We start from the raw sequence: 12,954 nt of genomic DNA, 5'->3' as shown, positions 1-12,954 counted from the left end.
ATGTCTCATGGGAACAGCTAGCGTGCTAGTTGTTCCTGTAGACTTCCAGTCAATGCGCTAACACCAATTAGCAGAAACTAACCTCTGACTTCCGTCATAGAGACGTAAAAAATGGTCATCCACGAATGAATCTGACTCTGGAGAAGTAGATAGAGAGCAGTGCCAAAATTCCTTTACAGTGGAGGTCCACACCTCGAGGTCTGGAGATCTACAGTACTGGGTGTGCAGGCTTTCATTCCAGTCCTGCAGTAACACACTTGATTCAGCTAATTATGATCCAGAGTGGTCCTAATCGTGATCGTTGATTATATGGGCCAGGTGTGTTAGTGATAGGCAGGGACGGAAATTAAGCTGTTTCGTTACAATGGCTTCTCCATCTGTAGTCTTCTTTTTGAACAGCATAAGATAACTGCTTCTGTTACATCTAGAGCATGATCGTGAGAAGCTAGAGCATGATCGTGAGAAGCTAGAGCACGATCGTGAGAAGCTAGAGCACGATCGTGAGAAGCTAGAGCACGATCGTGAGAAGCTAGAGCATGATCGTCTAAAGTATGATAAATAATTGTCATTTAAACAGGATATGGAGTGTGCAAAAATCAAGTTGCAACAAGAGCGGATAGAGTTTGGTTAGAGAAGGAATGTTCTCAGGGGAGAGTTTGCTCTGGGAAGGTGACCCAGATTTACCTAGGGGTCGCTCCTCTTTCGGTCGTGTCCCGGACACATTTGATATTTTTGGAAACGTACGGTTGTTGCCAAAATTTAATGAGAAGGACCCGGAGACGATCTTGATGCTGACGCGTTCTCTCGTGTACCCTGTTCCTGAATGTCTACATGAATGTCTGAATGTCTAAATCGCTCCTGTCTGTTCCCGCCTGGTTTCGTTTTCTTCTTTCCTCTTAAAAGTTACTTCCCATGCGCAAACATTGCTGAGGTCTGGGGAGGACGAGTTTGGCTGGGGCAAGTGGAAGTGTGAACACGTAACCCCCTCATAAATTTGGGACGCAGGCTGGGTCGATTTGGGACGCAGACTGGGTCAATTTGTTTGTGTGATTGGTATGGTGTTCCGGGGTCCTTTATGGGGGGGAGGGGGGGGGGGGGGCCTTAGGCAGCCTGCTTTGCCACCATTGGTTGTGGGTAGTTGTCTGTTCGTGGCCTGTATAGCCCTAGTCAGCTTCACGTTAGTTTAAGTTGTTTCTTGTTTTGTTGGCGACATTTATAATAAAGAAAAATGTAGGCTTACTACGCTGCACCTTGGTCCATACGACGATCGTGACACAGAGCACAGTTTGACATACTGTAGGTTTATCTAAACAGTAGAGTATCATTTAGGTTTATCTAAACAGTAAAGTTGTATATAGTTAAATCTAAACAGTAGAGTTGTATTTAGGTTAACTAAACAGTGTTTTATATAGGTTTATCTAAACAGTAGAGTTTCATTTAGGTTTATCTAAACAGTAGAGTTTCATTTAGATTTATCTAAACAGTAGAGTTTTATTTAGGTTTATTTAAACAGTAGAGTTTCATTTAGATTTATCTAAACAGTAGAGTTTTATTTAGGTTTATTTAAATGGTAAAGTTGTATATAGTTAAATCTAAACAGTAGAATTTTATCTAGGTTTATCTAAACAGTCGAGTTTCATTTAGGTTTATCTAAACAGTAGAGTTTTATTTAGGTTTATTTAAACAGTAGAGTATCATTTAGGTTTATCTAAACAGTAGAGTTGCATTTAGGTTTATCTAAACGGTAAAGTTGTATATAGTTTAATCTAAATCTAAACAGTAGAGGTTTTATATACTTATATGAACAGTAGAGTTGTATATATTTAAATCTAAACGGTAGAGATGTATATAGGCTAATCTAAACGGTAGAATTTGATATAGCTGCAGTATATCTCATACCTCGTACTCCAGTTCCTCTTGTCTGTCCACTTCGTGGTGAGCTATGTCAAAGTAGTCGTTGGGATCGTTGTACTCGTGATCGTAGGTACAGCTGTGGAGAGACGGAGGGAAGTAATAGTGTGAAAGGGCTCTGACCACTACAAGGACAATTATACTCTGTACACTACTATTGTTAGCACTGTAGGTTATACTCCAGTCAATGCACTGTATTCTCAGAAAAGATGCTGTAAGTTAGGGTTTGTTTAACTGTTCAGCCCGCGGTGTCCCTTCTGAGGGGAATTCCGTTGGGATTTCAACTTGTTGAGGGTAAGAATAGTCAAATAAACAAAGGTGTAATTTATTATTATAATTTTTTATTTGGTTGTGCATTAGTAGTTTCCTCTTTTGATGTCAGTCACTGAAAGTCACTCCATTTACGTCAGCTAACAACTTATAGATTGGTTTTTAAGTTGGTTTAGCCAGCTAGCTAATCATGGTCAAATGACTGATTATCGAGATGCCGGATGTGGGTACGCAGACCTGCGAGCCCATAGCGGCCCCTCATGATGAGTTCAGATTTTGTTTTGTGACACCCATCCCCATCAATGTTGCCCATCCCTGTTCTAAGTGGACAGCTGGAGAAACAGAAATAATGGTAGCATTTAGGGACCGGTAACACCAAGATATATGTTCAGATATCAGGATGTACGTGTGATGTTCAAAAACGTATTAGGGTCGAACCGAGCAAAATCTGGATCGCATCATGAGTAATCGTTTTTGGATTCAAGATGATTGAAGGAAGGAAGACAGACAGACAGACAGACAGACAGACAGACAGGCAGGCAGGCAGGCAGGCAGGCAGGCAGGCAGGCAGGCAGGCAGGCAGGCAGGCAGGCAGGCAGGCAGGCAGGCAGGCAGACAGACAGACAGTATTTCATTTGTCCTATGGTTGTACAGACATATTCTCAGACAAGACGATAAGGTTGCAGTACTTCATTCAGTACATAAACCTGAGGTACTTACAACTCATTCAGTACATAAAGCTGAGGTACAACACATGTACTTACAACTCATTCAGTAGATAAGGGTCCATGAGGTGAGGCAGTGGAGGAGAGGGTGGTGGTTGCGTGGGTGAGGAGCCGCCATGGGGTTGGTGGTGGGTTGACCTCCCCACGGTCAGAATATTCTGGAAGCTAATGTCAGTCTGAGTGCAGTTATCCACACAGTCTGGGATGGACACCAGCCCCATGGTGCCTACATTACCCAGGGTACCCCCTGGCCCCAAGGTGCCACCATTACACCGGTAGCCTCTACATCCCACCACCTGCAGCAGTAAAGGATCCTGGGAGTTGGAGTTTGGAGTATTTCTCTCCTGGGGCAGCTGAGATGGTCTCCTTCCTTTGACCTGGAGAGACAGGGGGGGGGCGACAAAGTATCAAAACATGCCAGTCTGAGAATAAGGAACTTAATCACTCCCAGTAAAGAAAAACTATTCACCAATTAATTGAAACAGCGCACAGACACACCCCATGAATGTCTAGAACCAATGGTTCCCCTGCGGCTCACATGTTATTTTGCCGGGAACCATAAGCAGTGTCTGTGGTCCCTAAAGCCATGAGCAGTGTCTGTGGTCCCTAAGCCATAAGCAGCAGTGTCTACGGTCCCTAAGCCATGAGTAGTGTCTACATTCCCAAAGCCATGAGCAGTGTCTACGGTCCCTAAGCCATGAGCAGTGTCTATGGTCCCTAAGCCATGAGCAGTGTGCCATGAGCAGTGTCTACGGTCCCTAAGCCATGAGCAGTGTCTACGGTCCCTAAGCAATGAGCAGTGTGCCATGAGCAGTGTCTACGGTCCCTAAGCAATGAGCAGTGTGCCATGAGCAGTGTCTACGGTCCCTAAGCCATGAGCAGTAGTGTCTACGGTCCCTAAAAGCCATGAGCAGTGTCTATGGTCCCTAAGCCATGAGCAGTGTGCCATGAGCAGTGTCTACGGTCCCTAAGCCATGAGCAGTGTGCCATGAGCAGTGTCTTACGGTCCCTAAGCCATGAGCAGTGTGCCATGAGCAGTGTTTACGGTCCCTAAGCAATGAGCACTGTGCCATGAGCAGTGTCTACGGTCCCTAAGCAATGAGCAGTAGTGTCTACGGTCCCTAAGCCATGAGCAGTGTCTACGGTCCCTAAGCCATGAGCAGTGTCTACGGTCCCTAAGCCATGAGCAGTAGTGTCTACGGTCCCTAAGCCATGAGCAGCAGTGTCTACGGTCCCTAAGCCATGAGCAGTAGTGTCTACGGTCCCTAAGCCATGAGCAGTGTCCACGGTCCCTAAAGTCATGAGCAGTGTCTACGGTCCCTAAAGCCATGAGCAGTGTCTACGGTCCCTAAAGCCATGAGCAGTGTCTACGGTCCCTAAAGTCATGAGCAGTGTCTACGGTCCCTAAAGCCATGAGCAGTGTCTATGGTCTCTAAAGCCATGAGCAGTGTCTATGGTCCATAAGCAATGAGCAGTGTCTATAGTCCCCAAGCCATGAGCAGTGTCTATGGTCCCTAAAGCCATGAGCAGTGTCTATGGTCTCTAAGCCATGAGCAGTGTCTATGGTCCCTAAGCCATGAGCAGTGTGCCATGAGCAGTGTCTACGGTCCCTAAGCCATGAGCAGTGTGCCATGAGCAGTGTCTATGGTCCCTAAGCAATGAGCAGTGTGCCATGAGCAGTGTCTACGGTCCCTAAGCCATGAGCAGTAGTGTCTACGGTCCCTAAAGCCATGAGCAGTGTCTATGGTCCCTAAGCCATGAGCAGTGTGCCATGAGCAGTGTCTACGGTCCCTAAGCCATGAGCAGTGTTGCCATGAGCAGTGTCTACAGTCCCTAAGCAATGAGCAGTGTGCCATGAGCAGTGTCTACGGTCCCTAAGCAATGAGCAGTAGTGTCTACGGTCCCTAAGCCATGAGCAGTGTCTACGGTCCCTAAGCCATGAGCAGTGTCTACGGTCCCTAAGCCATGAGCAGTAGTGTCTACGGTCCCTAAGCCATGAGCAGCAGTGTCTACGGTCCCTAAGACATGAGCAGTAGTGTCTACGGTCCCTAAGCCATGAGCTGTAGTGTCTACGGTCCCTAAGCCATGAGCAGTGTCTACGGTCCCTAAAGTCATGAGCAGTGTCTACGGTCCCTAAAGCCATGAGCAGTGTCTACGGTCCCTAAAGCCATGAGCAGTGTCTACGGTCTCTAAAGTCATGAGCAGTGTCTACGGTCCCTAAAGCCATGAGCAGTGTCTATGGTCTCTAAAGCCATGAGCAGTGTCTACGGTCCATAAGCAATGAGCAGTGTCTATAGTCCCTAAAGCCATGAGCAGTGTCTATGGTCTCTAAGCCGTCTCTAAGCCATGAGCAGTGTCTATGGTCCCCAAGCCATGAGCAGTGTTTATGGTCCCTAAAGCCATGAGCAGTGTCTATGGTCTCTAAGCCATGAGCAGTGTCTATGGTCCCTAAAGCCATGAGCAGTGTCTACGGTCCCTAAAGCCATGAGCAGTGTCTACGATGCCTAAAGCCATGAGCAGTGTCTACGGTCCCTAAAGCCATGAGCAGTGTCTATGGTCCCTAAAGCGTTGAGCAGTGTCTATAGTCCCTAAAGCCATTAGCAGTGTCTATAGTCCCTAAAGCCATGAGCAGTGTCTATGGTCTCTAAAGCCATGAGCAGTGTCTATAGTCCCTAAAGCCATGAGCAGTGTCTACGATCCCTAAAGCCATGAGCAGTGTCTATGGTCTCTAAAGCCATGAGCAGTGTCTACGGTCCCTAAGCCATGAGCAGTGTCTATGGTCCCTAAAGCCATGAGCAGTGTCTACGGTCCCTAAAGCCATGAGCAGTGTCTACGATGCCTAAAGCCATGAGCAGTGTCTACGGTCTCTAAAGCCATGAGCAGTGTCTACGGTCCCTAAAGCCATGAGCAGTGTCTACGGTCTCTAAAGCCATGAGCAGTGTCTACGGTCCCTAAAGCCATGAGCAGTGTCAATGGTCCCTAAAGCGATGAGCAGTGTCTATGGTCTCTAAGCCATGAGCAGTGTCTACGGTCCCTAAATCATGAGCAGTGTCTATGGTCCCTAAGCAATGGGCAGTGTCTACGGTCCCTAAAGCCATGAGCAGTGTCTATGGTCCCTAAAGCGTTGAGCAGTGTCTATAGTCCCTAAAGCCATTAGCAGTGTCTATAGTCCCTAAAGCCATGAGCAGTGTCTATGGTCTCTAAAGCCATGAGCAGTGTCTATAATCCCTAAAGCCATGAGCAGTGTCTACGATCCCTAAAGCCATGAGCAGTGTCTATGGTCTCTAAAGCCATGAGCAGTGTCTACGGTCCCTAAAGCCATGAGCAGTGGCTATGGTCTCTAAAGCCATGAGCAGTGTCTATAGTCCCTAAAGCCATGAGCAGTGTCTATAGTCCCTAAAGCCATGAGCAGTGTCTATAGTCCCTAAAGCCATGAGCAGTGTCTATGGTCTCTAAAGCCATGAGCAGTGTCAATAGTCTCTAAAGCCATGAGCAGTGTCTATAGTCCCTAAAGCCATGAGCAGTGTCTACGGTCCCTAAAGCCATGAGCAGTGTCTACGGTCCCTAAAGCCATGAGCAGTGTCTTCAATCCCTAAAGCTATCAGCAGTGTCTATAGTCCCCAAAGCCATGAGCAGTGTCTAAGGTCTCTAAAGCCATGAGCAGTGTCTACGGTCCCTAAAGCCATGAGCAGTGTCAATGGTCCCTAAAGCCATGAGCAGTGTCTATGGTCTCTAAGAAATGAGCAGTGTCTACGGTCCCTAAATCATGAGCAGTGTCTACGGTCCCTAAGCAATGGGCAGTGTCTACGGTCCCTAAAGCCATGAGCAGTGTCTATGGTCCCTAAAGCCATGAGCAGTGTCTATAGTCCCTAAAGCCATGAGCAGTGTCTATAGTCCCTAAAGCCATGAGCAGTGTCTATAGTCCCTAAAGCCATGAGCAGTGTCTATGGTCTCTAAAGCCATGAGCAGTGTCTATAGTCCCTAAAGCCATGAGCAGTGTCTACGATCCCTAAAGCCAAGAGCAGTGTCTATGGTCTCTAAAGCCATGAGCAGTGTCTACGGTCCCTAAAGCCATGAGCAGTGGCTATGGTCTCTAAAGCCATGAGCAGTGTCTATAGTCCCTAAAGCCATGAGCAGTGTCTATAGTCCCTAAAGCCATGAGCAGTGTCTATAGTCCCTAAAGCCATGAGCAGTGTCTATGGTCTCTAAAGCCATGAGCAGTGTCAATAGTCCCTAAAGCCATGAGCAGTGTCTATAGTCCCTAAAGCCATGAGCAGTGTCTATAGTCCCTAAAGCCATGAGCAGTGTCTATAGTCCCTAAAGCCATGAGCAGTGTCTATAGTCCCTAAAGCCATGAGCAGTGTCTACGGTCTCTAAAACCATGAGCAGTGTCTACGGTCCCTAAAGCCATGAGCAGTGTCTACGGTCCCTAAAGCCATGAGCAGTGTCTACGGTCTCTAAAGCCGTGAGCAGTGTCTACGGTCCCTAAAGCCATGAGCAGTGTCTATGGTCCCTAAAGCCATGAGCAGTGTCTACGGTCCCTAAAGCCATGAGCAGGTTCTACGGTCCCTAAAGCCATGAGCAGTGTCTACGATCCCTAAAGCTATGAGCAGTGTCTATAGTCCCTAAAGCCATGAGCAGTGTCTACGATCCCTAAAGCCATGAGCAGTGTCTATGGTCTCTAATGCCATGAGCAGTGTCTATAGTCCCTAAAGCCATGAGCAGTGTCTATGGTCCCTAAAGCCATGAGCAGTGTCTATGGTCTCTAAAGCCATGAGCAGTGTCTATAGTTCCTAAAGCCATGATCAGTGTCTACGATCCCTAAAGCCATGTGCAGTGTCTATGGTCTCTAAGCCGTTTCTAAGCCATGAGCAGTGTCTACGGTCCCTAAACCATGAGCAGTGTCTACGGTCCCTAAGCAATGAGCAGTGTCTACGGTCCCTAAAGCCAGGAGCAGTGTCTATAGTCTCTAATCCATGAGCAGTGTCTATGGTCCCTAAAACAATGAGCAGTGTCTACGGTCTCTAAAGCCATGAGCAGTGTCTACGGTCCCTAAAGCCATGAGCAGTGTCTACGGTCCCTAAAGCCATGAGCAGTGTCTACAGTCCCTAAAGCCATGAGCAGTGTCTACGGTCCCTAAAGTCATGAGCAGTGTCTACGGTCCCTAAAGCCATGAGCAGTGTCTACGATCCCTAAAGCCATGAGCAGTGTCTATAGTCCCTAAAGCCATGAGCAGTGTCTATAGTCCCTAAAGCCATGAGCAGTGTCTATAGTCCCTAAAGCCATGAGCAGTCTCTACGGTCCCTAAAGCCATGAGCAGTGTCTATAGTCCCTAAAGCCATGAGCAGTCTCTACGGTCCCTAAAGCCATGAGCAGTGTCTATAGTCCCTAAAGTCATGAGCAGTGTCTATAGTCCCTAAAGCCATGAGCAGTGTCTATAGTCCCTAAAGCCATGTGCAGTGTCTATGGTCTCTAAGCCGTTTCTAAGCCATCAGCAGTGTCTACGGTCCCTAAACCATGAGCAGTGTCTACGGTCCCTAAAGCCAGGAGCAGTGTCTATAGTCTCCAATCCATGAGCAGTGTCTATGGTCCCTAAAACCATGAGCAGTGTCTACGGTCCCTAAAGCCATGAGCAGTGTCTATGGTTCCTAAAGCCATGAGCAGTGTCTACAATCCCTAAAGCCATGAGCAGTGTCTACGATCCCTAAAGCCATGAGCAGTGTCTATGGTCCCTAAAGCCATGAGCAGTGTCTACGATCCCTAAAGCCATGAGCAGTGTCTATAGTCCCTAAAGCCATGAGCAGTGTCTACGGTCTCTAAAGCCATGAGCAGTGTCTACGGTCCCTAAAGCCATGAGCAGTGTCTACGGTCCCTAAAGCCATGAGCAGTGTCTATGGTCTCTAAAGCCATGAGCAGTGTCTATAGTCCCTAAAGCCATGAGCAGTGTCTATAGTTCCTAAAGCCATGAGCAGTGTCTATAGTCCCTAAAGCCATGAGCAGTGTCTATGGTCTCTAAAGCCATGAGCAGTGTCAATAGTCCCTAAAGCCATGAGCAGTGTCTATAGTCCCTAAAGCCATGAGCAGTGTCTATAGTCCCTAAAGCCATGAGCAGTGTCTATAGTCCCTAAAGCCATGAGCAGTGTCTATAGTCCCTAAAGCCATGAGCAGTGTCTTCGGTCTCTAAAACCATGAGCAGTGTCTACGGTCCCTAAAGCCATGAGCAGTGTCTACGGTCCCTAAAGCCATGAGCAGTGTCTACGGTCTCTAAAGCCGTGAGCAGTGTCTACGGTCCCTAAAGCCATGAGCAGTGTCTATGGTCCCTAAAGCCATGAGCAGTGTCTACGGTCCCTAAAGCCATGAGCAGGTTCTACGGTCCCTAAAGCCATGAGCAGTGTCTACGATCCCTAAAGCTATGAGCAGTGTCTATAGTCCCTAAAGCCATGAGCAGTGTCTACGATCCCTAAAGCCATGAGCAGTGTCTATGGTCTCTAAAGCCATGAGCAGTGTCTATAGTCCCTAAAGCCATGAGCAGTGTCTACGGTCCCTAAAGTCATGAGCAGTGTCTACGGTCCCTAAAGCCATGAGCAGTGTCTACGATCCCTAAAGCCATGAGCAGTGTCTATAGTCCCTAAAGCCATGAGCAGTGTCTATAGTCTCTAAAGCCATGAGCAGTGTCTATAGTCCCTAAAGCCATGAGCAGTCTCTACGGTCCCTAAAGCCATGAGCAGTGTCTATAGTCCCTAAAGCCATGAGCAGTCTCTACGGTCCCTAAAGCCATGAGCAGTGTCTATAGTCCCTAAAGTCATGAGCAGTGTCTATAGTCCCTAAAGCCATGAGCAGTGTCTATAGTCCCTAAAGCCATGTGCAGTGTCTATGGTCTCTAAGCCGTTTCTAAGCCATCAGCAGTGTCTACGGTCCCTAAACCATGAGCAGTGTCTACGGTCCCTAAAGCCAGGAGCAGTGTCTATAGTCTCCAATCCATGAGCAGTGTCTATGGTCCCTAAAACCATGAGCAGTGTCTACGGTCCCTAAAGCCATGAGCAGTGTCTATGGTTCCTAAAGCCATGAGCAGTGTCTACAATCCCTAAAGCCATGAGCAGTGTCTACGATCCCTAAAGCCATGAGCAGTGTCTATGGTCCCTAAAGCCATGAGCAGTGTCTACGATCCCTAAAGCCATGAGCAGTGTCTATAGTCCCTAAAGCCATGAGCAGTGTCTACGGTCTCTAAAGCCATGAGCAGTGTCTACGGTCCCTAAAGCCATGAGCAGTGTCTACGGTCCCTAAAGCCATGAGCAGTGTCTATGGTCTCTAAAGCCATGAGCAGTGTCTATAGTCCCTAAAGCCATGAGCAGTGTCTATAGTCCCTAAAGCCATGAGCAGTGTCTATAGTCCCTAAAGCCATGAGCAGTGTCTATGGTCTCTAAAGCCATGAGCAGTGTCAATAGTCCCTAAAGCCATGAGCAGTGTCTATAGTCCCTAAAGCCATGAGCAGTGTCTATAGTCCCTAAAGCCATGAGCAGTGTCTATAGTCCCTAAAGCCATGAGCAGTGTCTATAGTCCCTAAAGCCATGAGCAGTGTCTACGGTCTCTAAAACCATGAGCAGTGTCTACGGTCCCTAAAGCCATGAGCAGTGTCTACGGTCCCTAAAGCCATGAGCAGTGTCTACGGTCTCTAAAGCCGTGAGCAGTGTCTACGGTCCCTAAAGCCATGAGCAGTGTCTATGGTCCCTAAAGCCATGAGCAGTGTCTACGGTCCCTAAAGCCATGAGCAGGTTCTACGGTCCCTAAAGCCATGAGCAGTGTCTACGATCCCTAAAGCTATGAGCAGTGTCTATAGTCCCTAAAGCCATGAGCAGTGTCTACGATCCCTAAAGCCATGAGCAGTGTCTATGGTCTCTAAAGCCATGAGCAGTGTCTATAGTCCCTAAAGCCATGAGCAGTGTCTATGGTCCCTAAAGCCATGAGCAGTGTCTATGGTCTCTAAAGCCATGAGCAGTGTCTATAGTCCCTAAAGCCATGATCAGTGTCTACGATCCCTAAAGCCATGTGCAGTGTCTATGGTCTCTAAGCCGTTTCTAAGCCATGAGCAGTGTCTACGGTCCCTAAACCATGAGCAGTGTCTACGGTCCCTAAGAAATGAGCAGTGTCTACGGTCCCTAAAGCCAGGAGCAGTGTCTATAGTCTCTAATCCATGAGCAGTGTCTATGGTCCCTAAAACAATGAGCAGTGTCTACGGTCCCTAAACCATGAGCAGTGTCTACGGTCCCTAAAGCCAGGAGCAGTGTCTATAGTCTCCAATCCATGAGCAGTGTCTATGGTCCCTAAAACCATGAGCAGTGTCTACGGTCCCTAAAGCCATGAGCAGTGTCTATGGTCCCTAAAGCCATGAGCAGTGTCTACAATCCCTAAAGCCATGAGCAGTGTCTACGATCCCTAAAGCCATGAGCAGTGTCTATGGTCCCTAAAGCCATGAGCAGTGTCTACGATCCCTAAAGCCATGAGCAGTGTCTATAGTCCCTAAAGCCATGAGCAGTGTCTACGGTCTCTAAAGCCATGAGCAGTGTCTACGGTCCCTAAAGCCATGAGCAGTGTCTACGGTCCCTAAAGCCATGAGCAGTGTCTATGGTCCCTAAAGCCATGAGCATTGTCTACGGTCCCTAAAGTCATGATTAGTGTCTACGGTTCCTAAAGCCATGAGCAGTGTCTACGATCCCTAAAGCCATGAGCAGTGTCTATAGTCCCTAAAGCCATGAGCAGTGTCTATAGTCCCTAAAACAATGAGCAGTGTCTACGGTCCCTAAACCATGAGCAGTGTCTACGGTCCCTAAAGCCAGGAGCAGTGTCTATAGTCTCCAATCCATGAGCAGTGTCTATGGTCCCTAAAACCATGAGCAGTGTCTACGGTCCCTAAAGCCATGAGCAGTGTCTATGGTCCCTAAAGCCATGAGCAGTGTCTACAATCCCTAAAGCCATGAGCAGTGTCTACGATCCCTAAAGCCATGAGCAGTGTCTATGGTCCCTAAAGCCATGAGCAGTGTCTACGATCCCTAAAGCCATGAGCAGTGTCTATAGTCCCTAAAGCCATGAGCAGTGTCTACGGTCTCTAAAGCCATGAGCAGTGTCTACGGTCCCTAAAGCCATGAGCAGTGTCTACGGTCCCTAAAGCCATGAGCAGTGTCTATGGTCCCTAAAGCCATGAGCATTGTCTACGGTCCCTAAAGTCATGAGCAGTGTCTACGGTCCCTAAAGCCATGAGCAGTGTCTACGATCCCTAAAGCCATGAGCAGTGTCTATAGTCCCTAAAGCCATGAGCAGTGTCTATAGTCCCTAAAGCCATGAGCAGTGTCTATAGTCCCTAAAGCCATGTGCAGTCTCTACGGTCCCTAAAGCCATGAGCAGTGTCTATAGTCCCTAAAACCATGAGCAGTGTCTACGGTCCCTAAAGCCATGAGCAGTGTCTATAGTCCCTAAAGCCATGAGCAGTGTCTATAGTCCCTATAGCCATGAGCAGTGTCTATAGTCCCTAAAGTCATGAGCAGTGTCTATAGTCCCTAAAGCCATGAGCAGTGTCTATGGTCCCTAAAGTTAGTTCTTTGAGCTTTAGCCTACGCATGAACTCAGGGAGCTAACTCAAGTCTTGATAGAAGCATAGTTGTACAATGAAACATGATGAATTCATGCACGTCAACAACAACAACAACAACAAAAAAAAACACGAATGTAGCTTTTAGAATAGATAGAAAACTGGTGGGGATTTTGAAGATGATTAGTTAGAGTTGTGTTGAATTCCCACCTTGTTGCAATGTCCATCAAGAGGTCTCAGTGTCCCGTTTATGTAGCCCTTCTGTTGGTAGAGAGAGAAGACATGTCATTGAGGGTTAGGGATAGGGCTATGTTTAAAGGGTTGGTATGTGTGAAGTACCTAGACAATAGAAAATAACGGGAGGAGATGGGGGGAGGGGGGGGTGGGACACGCTGGAAAATAATAGCGTACCGGTATTTGTGTTAAAATGATAAATATTTTCTGCTGAAACAATACGAATCATAT

At 47.5% G+C, this 12,954-nt stretch overlaps 1 protein-coding gene across 1 annotated transcript in view; it reads right to left on the bottom strand.

Annotated features, from left to right (window-relative positions):
• The window catches only part of LOC110532851 (PDZ domain-containing protein 4-like), a 59,164-nt gene that overhangs the window by 23,334 nt on the left and 22,876 nt on the right, over positions 1–12,954 (bottom strand). Inside the window, exons 2-4 of the mRNA XM_036989040.2 lie at positions 12,700–12,750; positions 2,946–3,283; positions 1,900–1,990 (exon numbers count right to left, since the gene is read on the bottom strand). Coding sequence (XP_036844935.2) covers positions 1,900–1,990; positions 2,946–3,283; positions 12,700–12,750 — 480 coding nt within the window. The remainder of the gene's footprint in view (positions 1–1,899; positions 1,991–2,945; positions 3,284–12,699; positions 12,751–12,954) is intronic.

Source organism: Oncorhynchus mykiss, chromosome 9, assembly GCF_057628025.1.
Source record: "Oncorhynchus mykiss isolate SJ-2025 chromosome 9, ASM5762802v1, whole genome shotgun sequence".
In the NCBI taxonomy this organism is placed as follows: Eukaryota; Metazoa; Chordata; class Actinopteri; order Salmoniformes; family Salmonidae; genus Oncorhynchus; species Oncorhynchus mykiss.
This window is presented reverse-complemented; position numbering and strand designations above follow the sequence as displayed.